Source organism: Convolutriloba macropyga, chromosome 8, assembly GCF_964194025.1.
Source record: "Convolutriloba macropyga chromosome 8, txConMacr16.3, whole genome shotgun sequence".
Classification (NCBI taxonomy): Eukaryota; Metazoa; Xenacoelomorpha; order Acoela; family Convolutidae; genus Convolutriloba; species Convolutriloba macropyga.
The window spans coordinates 14,478,771-14,490,790 of record NC_134475.1 but is presented as its reverse complement, the minus strand read 5'-3'; the positions used below and the strand labels follow the sequence as shown (position 1 = coordinate 14,490,790).

At 38.0% G+C, this 12,020-nt stretch overlaps 1 protein-coding gene across 7 annotated transcripts in view; it reads left to right on the top strand.

Annotated features, from left to right (window-relative positions):
- LOC142344496 (mucin-like protein) overlaps window positions 1–12,020 on the top strand; it is a 68,701-nt gene that overhangs the window by 14,002 nt on the left and 42,679 nt on the right. For 6 of the 7 annotated variants that reach the window (XM_075396175.1, XM_075396172.1, XM_075396171.1 and 3 more), the window contains exon 3: window positions 11,491–11,874. The exons of the other annotated variant lie outside the window; for it this stretch is intronic. In XM_075396175.1, the coding sequence (XP_075252290.1) occupies window positions 11,491–11,874 (384 nt within the window). The remainder of the gene's footprint in view (window positions 1–11,490; window positions 11,875–12,020) is intronic. 7 annotated transcript variants of the gene reach the window in all.

Sequence of the window (12,020 nt, the reverse complement as noted above, 5' to 3'; positions counted from 1 at the left end):
TTTTGTTAATGATTTGTCGTGGTTTTGGTAATCGTTTTCTTTTTTTTTCGGGTTTGCAATTTGGAGCCACCTAGTTGTTTTTTAATTGTCTGTTTAAGAGTAGCTTTTGCAGCTGTTTTCGGAGATTTTTTCTTTGTAACAACCTCTAACATTTCTGGAGCGGCCTGAACTATCAGTTCACGTCCAAATTTTCTAGCAACAGGGCAGATAAATTTTCTGGCTATAGGAAGAGCAGCTCTCCCTATTCCAGCTGCAAGAGCCCCAAATCCACTTCCCCGCTGTTGGTAGTGTCCAAAAAAACAAGGTGATAAGTACTGCTGATGATAATAAGCCTCCATTCAGTCAAGTTTTTTGAAAATGAGTGTCAAAATAACTTTCCCTGTTCCTGTGAAAGGAACGAGTTTTCCGAATTCTTTTCCTAGCTAAACTTGTATCGTTTCAGACATTTTTGTTAACAGTTTTTTGTACTCTAGGTTACTGAAAACAATTCTATGTGTCGGTTCAATTTCGCACAAGCTACCGTTTTTCAATCGTTGTTTTGAATCAATGATGCGAATCAATGGCGCTTTTGTATCTCCAACGTACTGATACTCATTGATGTCCAGTTACACAAAAATTGACTGTTCACCAGCAAGAAGGTCGAATGGAAATTCACCAACAAACGTATGTGCTTCATCATCACCAATAGAAAAAATTTTGAAATGGTGACAACATTTTGTATCCGATATGTACTCCAGAGCCCTCCCTCATTCCCTTGAACCCTAAAATACTTGGGATCTCTTCATCTGAGAATGTTATTCCTTCGTTTTTACCGAAGAACAAAAACAAAATTCCAGATACCTTATCAAATTGGTGATCGAAATTGGTAATACGCGTCGCTGATTTCAAAAATGATTTCATGAGGTGTTCTAATATGAACCAACACTTATTAAAGCTCGTTCTCCGTTATAAGGTTTTGAGACTGCGCCGGGTAAAATACTTTATCATGAAGTTTGAATCCCTCTGAACTTTGTGACGTGTTTAGTGTTGACTTGATTTATTAGTCTTGATGGAAAAATAGTTTCACTTAGAGCCACTCTCCAATCACCCTCTAAGTTAACTTCTTCACTGAAATAATTTGTGAAATTCGCCAGAGTGTTTTCGGGAAAAATATTCATTGAAGCTGAAGAAACCACATGCACTGTGACCTCATTCATGTTTTGTGGTCTCGCTGCTGTTATCAACAACTTTCACTAATTCCAACTCATAAAATTTTCCTAGCACCGGGTATTGCCTTGTGTCTTTTAAATTGTATGCTGGTGGGTTTCGCGTGGGAATATCGAATATTTCGAAAACTTCCTTGGTGAATGTTTGTTTATAACCATTTCTGAAAGGAATATCAGCTTCTGATACTCTGACAAAGTCTCCTACGCAGAATTTGGGGAGACGAACTAAATTTGCAGATGCATTAACGGATAATGACAGCAAAAACGGAACGTCCTTTTCGTTACTTTATTTGGAGCTAACTTTGTGACTCTGTTGACCCTTGAAGTAATTGTTTGCACGAAGCTCTGAAGTTGATCAAAATAAGAGTAGCTCCATTTGTCTTCCAAGTTTTTGTATATAAGTTTCTTTAAGGATCGTATGTTCCTCTCTGCGAAAGCAGACTTTTTTTGCTGATGGTTTTATATAATTTTATTTTTTTGTTTTCGCATAGTTTTTGAAACGATCCTTTGGACTCTGTCCCGGCATCCACCCATACCATTTGTGGCTGTTTTTTCTTGATCATCCGTAAAAACGCTTGCGCTGTTTCAGTAGTGTACTTTGATTTCAGAGGTTCAACACGAAGATATCGTGACAGACAGTCTACTGCCACCAGAAGATATTTTACGTCTCTGTTGTGTTGTGCTAATTTGTCAACGTGAGCTAAGTCGAGAGACCAAATTTCATTCAGATCGTAAGCAATAACTTATATCCGAGGAAAAGATGTCGATATTTTTTGTGCTTTGTATGAGCATTTTTTTTCGCCAGGAAAAATTTAACTTTTTCTAGTTCAATATTTGACTCTTTTTGCAAATTTCGAACGCTTCCATGTGCAGCAGGGCCCTTTGTATGTTACGATTCCAACGTTTTTTGCTCACTCATCGTAAGACTCCCACTCTCTTTTTTCTTCTTGTCTTCTCTTCTCAACAGGGGCCTGGAATCCTTCTTTTCCATCCGAGATTTTATCGCTCTCTTCCGTGCGTAAACTTGTGCTTGCTGTTGCAAAGGGTTTCGACGATGTCCGTTTCCGTTTAGCATTGTCTGCTGACTTTGCTGTCTTTTTGTTCTTCCGCCTTGGGCGCGAGACTGGTTTTGGATAATTTTTCCGAATCGCAGCTTTGGCATTGCTATTAATGACTTCCTCTCCTGTCAATTTCAATGCTTCCAAAAGTTTGTAATAATCAGAGTTGCTAAGTTTTTTTGTAGGTTGCTGCAGGTTATACAGAAAAGAGACCACAGAAACGGACGTTGGAGTACCGTCGAGGTTCAGCGTTTGATTATTATCAATGAAGACATTATCAGACTTTTTTATAAAATCTATTATCTTCTCACAGCGCTTGTATTTTGAAGAAGATAATACTAATAAAGATTTCAATACATTGTTTGCCCTTTGTTGTTTTCTTTCAGTTTCGGTCTCTGGATTTTCTTTATGTTTGACTTCTGATATTTCTTCTTCATTTTGTTTTGTGGGTCTTAGTCGGTTAAGTAATGAGAATTGTGCTCCCCTGTGCTGAACCTCAGAATTGGTCAAAGTTTGATTTGAATATGGTTGTTGTTTCATGTACCAGTGTTTAGGAATTCTTCAGCCGCTGACATTTTCGACCGTTAACTTATATGTACAAAACAAAATCGAATAATGAGTTGTATTAGTTCAAACAATAATGAGTTGTACAGTTCTGATTTAGTTAGAAAGAGAGCTCGTCTTTTTTCTAAGGAGGTGTTCTTTTTCAAAACAGACCTGAAAAGTTTCTCGTACTTGTCCAGATCTTTTAATTTGACTTTTACGTTTCCTTTGTGCACATTATAAAAGCATTCACATAAAACGAGAAGAACACTGCTTTCTGCATTACGGAGAAACTGTATTAACTCCGGGGTTGATAATTGAAGCATTTGTTTCAGTATACAAACGTTTTTCTCTTTCATTTGTTAATTTGGTTGTTTCAAATTTATCAGTCGGAAAAAAAATATTGTCGGACCTGGTTTTGTAATGTTCGAACAATACCGAAGACAATCAGAAGTCTTAGGATCGAGATCAATGAGTAAATGGCCGAACATGTTTTCTGTTGCTTTCCGATAAGAGTCTCTTAAAAAATGAAGTAGATTCAATAGTTTACCTAAGAACGCAACCTGCTGAATGTCACGAGGAGATTTGAACAAAATGATATGAGTTGTGTTCAGATCAATTGTTCGAGACCATTTGCTTTGTTGATACAGGTTGTGTCTAACATAAATTACATCAATGTTTTCATGTCGTCCAGCAGTGGCTATTTTAACGAATTCCTTGTAGTTGAAGATTTCGTCACAAGAATCATCGAATATCAGAAGACACTGTTTAATGTCTCGAAAAAATTCTAAGTTTTTGAATTTTTTGAATTCAATTCCAAGATCTCGCTCCCTTTCAGAGGAAATTGGATGCATCTCTTTGTACAAATACAGAACTTTTTTAAACCTCGGATAAAAGGTTGATCCCCTGAGCCTTCTGAAAATCAGTTCTGTTTTTCCGCAGTCAGATGGACCGACAATGGCCATAAACACTCTGCTCTCTGTTGATATTATTTTATTCACAGTCTTGAGTTAGGTAAGATATAACCAACTAAGCTTGAAAGTATTGAAATCCAAACTGAAGGTTCTTCACAATTCGGTTTCAGTACAGTTAACTTTAAAATGCATAAGGACATTAGCAACAAGATGACAAACATTTGAACAACAAAAAACAACTTCAGGACGAGGTAGAGCGGTTTTGTTGCAAAACTTCCAGGAAGATTTACCACTACTTTCTTTTTCAAAGGATGGCTGATTGTTCAAATCAACTCGCTCAATTGGTGTCATTTGTTTTTACATAAGAAAAAATGATTAAAAAGTTAATTCTTCACATAGAACAATTCGTAGCAGATTAAATTGGTGTACATATCTTTCAATTGAACTAAGAAACATTCATCAAGATTTGCCCGTTCTATTAAAGTTTATAATTTTGTCAACTCTCCCTCTTTTTACCAAGTTCTGTAAAGGTGGTGGAAGTAACGTACTTCTTTTATTCAGTAGTTTCAGAACGGGATTCCTCGGTCTCCGTACTTGGTTGTTACGAGAAACTTGTCCTCCGGGCTTTGCCTTTTGCATTTTGTTTTTGCCAGTTAATAAAGGTCTCTAAATAGTAAATCGAGTGGGTGAACGATTTAACTTCCTCCTCTGTGAGCAGTATGCTGACTTTTCGTTGTATCAGTTGTTTGCCTGATTTTATCTTTTCCTCATTCAAAATAGATACATTAAGAGATCCAGTCGGGGTTATCCAAGCGTAGATTGTAGAATTCTCGGATAGGGGTGCTTCCAGCTTCGTCAACACCTCTCTCATTGATTAACCAATCAAAATAGATTTTTGCTTTTTCTCTAGCACAATGTTTTGTAGCCAACAAAGCAGTATTTTTGTTTGTAGCCAACAAAGCAGAAGACAAAGTACTGCTCTAAATGCAAGGACAGCTCAGCGTGTCTAAATTCACCACCGGAAGTTCAAGAAGTTCCGCTAAAATGTTAGATTTTTCGTTTCCTTTAGCGTAATAAATAGCTTTTGGGTTCCTCAAAATAACACTTTTAAGAATTTGAGTTAAGTATATGTATGGATAATCGCCGGCGTCCCAGTAAGTACCATGAAGGTTTCGTGTAAGCCAACTGAAAGATTTTTTTTCTTGAATAGACAAATGAACAAACTTCGTAGGTGGTCCGAAAAGAAGGCAATCGTTGTACTCTTCGGTACAGATAGAAAGTTCTTTGATAAAGAATTTATTTTTTTTAATAACGGAATCCTTCAATGTCCAATACAACTGATTTCTGACTTAACATAGCAATAACTGAAAAATAACTGAGTGAAAATATTTTAGATAAAGACAAAATAAAATACCAGTCACGTGACCACTGAAACAGCTTTTCAGTTTGAAAGGAAGCATGTAGGAGTAATCTGGCCCTTCATTGCGGATCTCCTCTATAAAACCTCCTGCGTCATGCAGAATTGCGTGCAACCGAAGAATTTTTCGATTTTTCAAGTGTTTGTCCCATGAAGAGTTATCTATTCCAATCATACCACCATAAGGTTTTAATTTGAGAGCTATTTCGTGTTCAAACTCATCGTTTTGACTGAAAAATTTACTCGTTGCAAGAAAGTACTTCAAACGGTTAGGTTTTTCCGAATAAGTGTCTTCTAACAATAGAAAAATTTCGTGTATCTCCTTCAAATCATGCCTGTTCAAAATGGGCTTCATGTTTGTAACAATTTTGAATTTATTAACAGTTACCGTTTCCCAAGAAGTTTTCCTCAATTAATGAGAATTTACTTGATGGAAGAAGTTCTCGTTATCAATCCATTACGTTTTTTTTACAGTTTTATATGTTTCTTTTTTATGCTGACAACTGCAGATAAGATTCATTCCAGAGTCCTTCTGTGCTGACAAACTGTAAGCTTCAGCTTTTCGTAATCGTTTTGACGGGGTGGGACAAAAATGCGTTACTGGGAATTTCACGGGGTGTGACAAAAAAGCGTTACTGGGAACTTCACGGTGTGGGACAAAAAAGTGTAACTGGGAATTTAACGGGGTGGGACAAAAAAGCGTTACTGGGAATTTCAGGGGTGGGACAAAAAAGTGTTCCTGGGAACTTCACGGGGTGGGACAAAATAGTGTTACTGGGAGTTTCACGCGGTGGGACAAAAAATGTTACTGGGAGTTTCACGGGGTGGGACAAAAGTCCCATCTCGTAAATTCGCAGTAACACTTTTTTGTCCACTCCCCGTTAAATTCCCAGTAAATAACATAACTACTAACAGCCGTCTGAGGCAGTAAAATATATGTCAGTTTCGAACTTTTCGCTCAATCATAAGTCATTAAACGCTCCTTAAGAGCTAATTCATAAGTCAATGTTTTGATAATTGCAAAGCCGTTTCTCTGAAAGCTACTAGAGGAAATCGATATTTTTTTGCTAAATGAATTATAATTGGGAAAATTTTTCTACATAATAATCGCGAAAAACGTTTCAAATGTCATTAGTTCGGAAGCGGTGGTAACAATTCTAATGATAATCCCGAACTTTCCCTGGGATTTAAAAGCTGAGCGTCCTCCAAAAAGAGAATCGTCCCTGAAAGCCGCAAGACCTTTTCCAAAATTTTGATGGAAACAGATAAAAACATTGTTCAGAAGTATTATTTCAAAATTCAGAACGAAAATCATGAAGACTTGAAATATAATCTGATAACTAATCGTTTTTTAAGTGTTAAGTCGGGTTAACTAAGACATGACACGAAAGTCAGCTTGTGTAAAATTGTACCTGCAAATGATTCACCAATATTTTGTAGTAACTTTTAGGTTGGAGGCCACATTAGGAAAAATTGTAACATTGTGGACAAAATCTTCCAGCATAATGCTTTGACTTCTGAGTTGGTCTTAATTATTCTTAAGTTCAATCGTTACGTCATGACTTGAGCACTGGACAAATTTGTTTGTCATCATCAAAATATCATCTTTCCTCAGTAGAAGTTACAGCTTGCTTGGTGTAAAACTTTTAAAATTTAGTATTTTGAAATTATATTTGGCACTCTAAAGCTGATGCAAATAGTACCTATATTAAAAACTTTTTACAATTTACTCGCATTTTTTTACCTCGAAAAAAATTAAAACAATAGTTATTTAACAAAAAATTAATATGATTACGATATTCATTTGATTAGAATTTCGATCAAACCATAGTCTTAAACTTAGTTAGAATTATTGGAATGACAATTTAACCTACCAGATTTATAGGACAACGGCAAATTGATTCAACTCATGAAACTTATATTAAAGAATCGTCAGTAAACGTTGCTTAGAATGAGTATTCGGTTCAAACTGATGAATCTAGATATCTATGATTAGAGTGAGATTATTGGATGCAAGATCTTCCAAGCATGTATTGATTGATTGTGATAGGACCATAAATTTGAACGAAGTCTTAGAAAAGTGTAAATGCATACTATTTATGGTATCCCCTGCGACTGGTTTCTAGCAAATTTGGAGGATCAATCCATATTGGGTATCCCTTGCGACCCTCACTATAAAATTAATTTTGTATGTTGACCTTAGTATATATACAACTGATTTGTGAGCTTTTTTCATCCCCGAAATCTAATCTTCATCTTGGTTAGGTTCTAAGACTAGTGTTTCTCTTGAATTTTTTGCATTGCTAATGCGTATATATACAGCTGATTTTTGAGCATTTTTTCATCCCCATCTTGGTCCAATATCTTGATCTAACAATCAGATCGTTCATCTAAATCTCTAATATCCGTAGAACACCAGTTTTCTCATTTTTGAGAAATTAGTTCCCCTTTTTGGTTTAAAAAAGACTTTTTAATGCACTCCATACAAAAATCCATAATTCAACATGTTATGGGCCCAGCAATTTTTTAAATCTTAAAATTAATTTCTAAAACAAAACATCCTTGTTCTTGACAGTCATAATTCTTTTCTGTTCCTTAACTGCCCTTTTCACAACTGTTTTGCCTGCTCAAACTACAAGGAATCAAAACACAGTAAAACTGCTGACCTATACAGGAAAAAGCACAGGATTTTCCAATCCGGAGCAAAAAAATTGTGGCAACGATGCAGACGATTGGTCTCTACAAATCACTACCTGGGACAGAGGAGCAACCCATTGAGCCTGCAGCACCATTCAATGCGGCAATCAACAATGAGAGGAAGAATCACAATGTGCTGGAGGATGCATATGAGAAGGAAGTTGCTGACATCAATGAGAAAACAAGAATTGTGTGGTGCCATCTGGTACTGACAGCTTTTTTTGGACAGCTTTTTCATAAGAGGACAAGAGTTGCTTAAAAGGGAACAAGAAGCAGGGGAAGCAGTCTCAGAGACCCTCTTCACCGCCTTGGTCCACAATGATCTGTCAATGATGTTTGAAAGTTCTGTTATACAGGAAGGCTTTAACCTGGCAACGAACGTTACAGAGTTGAAGAATAAGCTGCAGAACCTCCATTAGGGTATAGTACAGAGACACAAGAGTTAAGGTAGTTCAGTGGCACTGGCGGTGAAGCGTAACTTCAAGTAGGGATCCAAAAGAGGAAACGGCTTTGTGTCTGGAACCCCTGGATCACTTTGCCAACGACTGCAAAAGGAAGGAGACAGCGCAATGAACCAAGGGGGGTAGAAGTGATAGCTGCAGACATGAGTCGCTGGTAATGGGTCCAACATTGGCTACACCAGATGAGGAATAATGTGCAGCTCTACCCTGTGTAAGAAAGGAGACATGCTAATCGACAATGGATGTACAGTTATATAGTAACAATCATCGACGCATTCTGGACTTTGCGCCCATTCATTTATTGGTCAGAAATCCAACGGAGAAAGTTGCCGATTTGTGAGCCGAGGCTGTGTGAGCATCAGCGAAACATCTCACAAAGGGGAAATCCCATGCCAACTCGAGAATGTTTTGTATGTGCCGGATTATTCCTCAAACCTCCTATCAGTCTCAAGATGCACGAAGTGGGGACATAGATCACTTTCGAGAACAAAATAGCTGCGTGCAACTCCTGAAGGGAACTCGGGTAAAACTAACACAAGAAAACAATTTGATTTGCTTACACTGCAGCGCTACAAAAATCAAGTTGAGTTCGAACTGAGTGAAACTTGACAGAGTAAGAAAGTGGCACAGGCGACTGGGTCAATACAATGAAGCGCTTGTGTTCAAGATTGCACCAGAGACAATGGGGGAAGTCGATGATGTATGCGATTTACGCGCGTCGGCCAAGATCACAAAGACTTCAGTACAAAAAGTGGCAGAGACCCAAGCGGAAGAGAAGCTGGAGAGGGTGTTCACAGACATGATGGGATATGCAGAGTAGAGTCACAGTCAGGGTTCCGGTTCTGGATTGTGTTTGCAGACCATTACAGGAAGTTTTTGTTTGTGGACTTGCGTAATGCAAAGAGTAAGCCACTGCGCAGACAGAAAAAGTTTGTTCTCAATGTGGTACGCCAACGAAGCTAAGGCAAGGCGATGCGAAGCAGTTTTTTTCAGATCAGTTCAAGATATGCTGCTTAGAAGGAGAATACCATACCAAGGACATCACAGCAGAATGGATTGGCTGAGAAGTGCAAACAGACACTGCTGGAGATTGCAAAAGGTGCTTGATCATTGATTTTGGGCTTCCCAATATGGTGTAGGGAGCAGCAATTTCTCACGCAGCAAGTATCAGAAACTTTTTTGTGAGACGAGGGGAGCAAAAATGGCCAGTAGAGCTGATGCGAGGTATAAAACCTATGCTGTCTATTAGTAAATTAACTGTTTTCAATTGCACCGTCTTCATGAGGAAGAGGGAATAATTGTACTTTAAGTATTGTGTGCCTACATGTGGGCCACAGACTTTTCAGAATTCTACTTCAACTATCGGCGAAGCAGGGCCATTTGATGCGCGAGTGTGAAGTCAGGACGGCTTTCCTGCACTAACTTTTTGACGAACAACTGTATTTGGAACAGCCAAAGAATATTGTAAAACGAGGAGCAGATGACGGAAAGTTAGTATGTTGACCGAATGAATACTTTATGGTTTGAAACAGTCTTGTAACAACTGGTATGAGGCGCTTGCAAACATCTTACTAAGACATGGTTTCACCGGAAGCAAGAGCGATCATTGCTTGTTTGGGAGAGCAGAAACAGAGTGTAACACCTTCATTTTGGTCTTGGTTGATGACATCAAGGTTGCATCAAGAAGCATGACAGTTATCTCTGATATCAACAAAGCACTCGATGCAACATTCAAAATGAAAAACAGGGGATATTATACTGTTTTCTGGGTCTACAAATCAGACGAAGAGAGAGTGAAGTCATAGTTGACCAAGAATGCTACATAGAGACAATGCTTGAGTGGTTTCAAATGGATCAACGCAAACCCTCAAGAACTCCAGTTTACTTGAATTTGAAACTTCAGAAAGCAACGGAAAGTGAAGCAGACTGTCTGGTGATGCGAACGAAAGATAATCAACGACCGGCTACTAGTTCGAACTCAACAGACGTGGCCAAGCATTCGACGAGGATGGCAGGAACCAGGCCACAGTTGATCTTTCTTTATCAGAAGCAGAATATCAGGGCATGGCGGCAGCAGCAGTTCAAGAAGCATTGCTTCTGAGACAACTTCTGGAAGATTTTGGTATCCAACAAAAAAATCCAACTGAAATTGGAGAAGACTACCAGAGTTGTATCAAATTGTGCCAAAACCCAGTCATTCACAAGAGGAGCAAACACATGAGGCAAAATTTTACTTCATTTGGGGCAAGACAGAAGATGGGACTATTTCAATTCATTAAGTTCCTACTGACAAAATGGCAGCCGACGTCTTGACGAAATCCTTACCCCTATCGAAGGTCAAAACAGTCAGAACAGTTGTGATGGAAACAGACTCTACGCAATCCGCTCGATATTTAATGGGGTAATGGGGGTGTTAGAATTTCAGTCAAACTTTAGTTTTAAACTTTGCTAGATTTATTAGAGAGAAAGTTCAAATTACCAGATTAATAAGACAAGGGCAACTTGATTCAAGTCACAAATTTTATATACAAGAATTGTCATTAAAAGGTGCTTAGAATAAATTTTTGGTGCAAACTGATGAATGTAGTAACTATTATTAGAGTGAAATTATCTGACGTAAAATCTTCTCAGCATGATGTATTGAGTGATTATGATACCACCGGAGATGTGAATGAATTCGTAGAGATGTGTAAATGCATACTATTTCGGGGATCCCTTGCCGCTCTTTTCTGGGACATTTTCAGAAGCAAACCATATTGGGTAAACCTTGCAACCACCACTATACATCATGGTGCTAAGATTAGTTTTGTATCTTGATTTTCTTGCACTGATAATAGGTTAATATACAGCTGATTTTTGAGCCTTTTTCATCCTCAAAATCAAATCACCGTCTTGATCTAACAATCAGAGCTCTCCTCTTAATCTCTGAATTCTATTGTAAAATATCGTTTTTTGTTATTCTCTCATTTTTGGGAAATTAATTCTCCTACCTAGTTTAAAACGCTTTTTATTCCGCTCGAAAATCCATAACCCAACGCATTTTGTTATCGAGACTGAGGTGCCGGATGGAAATCTCTTATGCCCACACCTTTGTGCGTTCATCAGACTTTCTCCCGCTTTGCGCGGTCATATTCGCTCTATATATGAAATCTTTCGGTCTGTTACTTCAGCCTGAAATTCCTTGCTTCTGTTTAGCTCAATCAACAATGCTGCCTGGATCTCGAACCTCAAATATTCGCAATTTGGTCTACTACAGCAACGTAGGAAAACCTGGGCTGTTTATATACAGACTTACCAACAACCAAATAGAAAACATGGAATGCGATCCCAAAATTGTGCCCGAAGTTGCCCAAATGTATTTTGAGAGTGAACAATATCGAATTGAAGGATTTTTGTGTGACAGAGATGTGCCACAAAACACCGAGCAAATAAAAGTGTTGTTTGTGAGCTCTACTCAAAAGCTGACAACAAAAGCAAAGCTCGACAATGACCAGAAAACGATCATCGGAAGTTTTCCATTCTGGGGAAAAGCTGAAATAGTTACAGTTCACGTTTTTGTTGGTGATATTGAAATCAAAGGTTTTGTAAAGCTGTCATTTGTCCCTTGTAATCATTTCAGCCGAAAACGCAGTGAACAGAATTCAGTTCTTACAGCAAAGACTACGGTGAATGAGCAAAATGAAAACTTCGACAGCCCCGCTTTTGTAACATTTTCTTGGAATCCT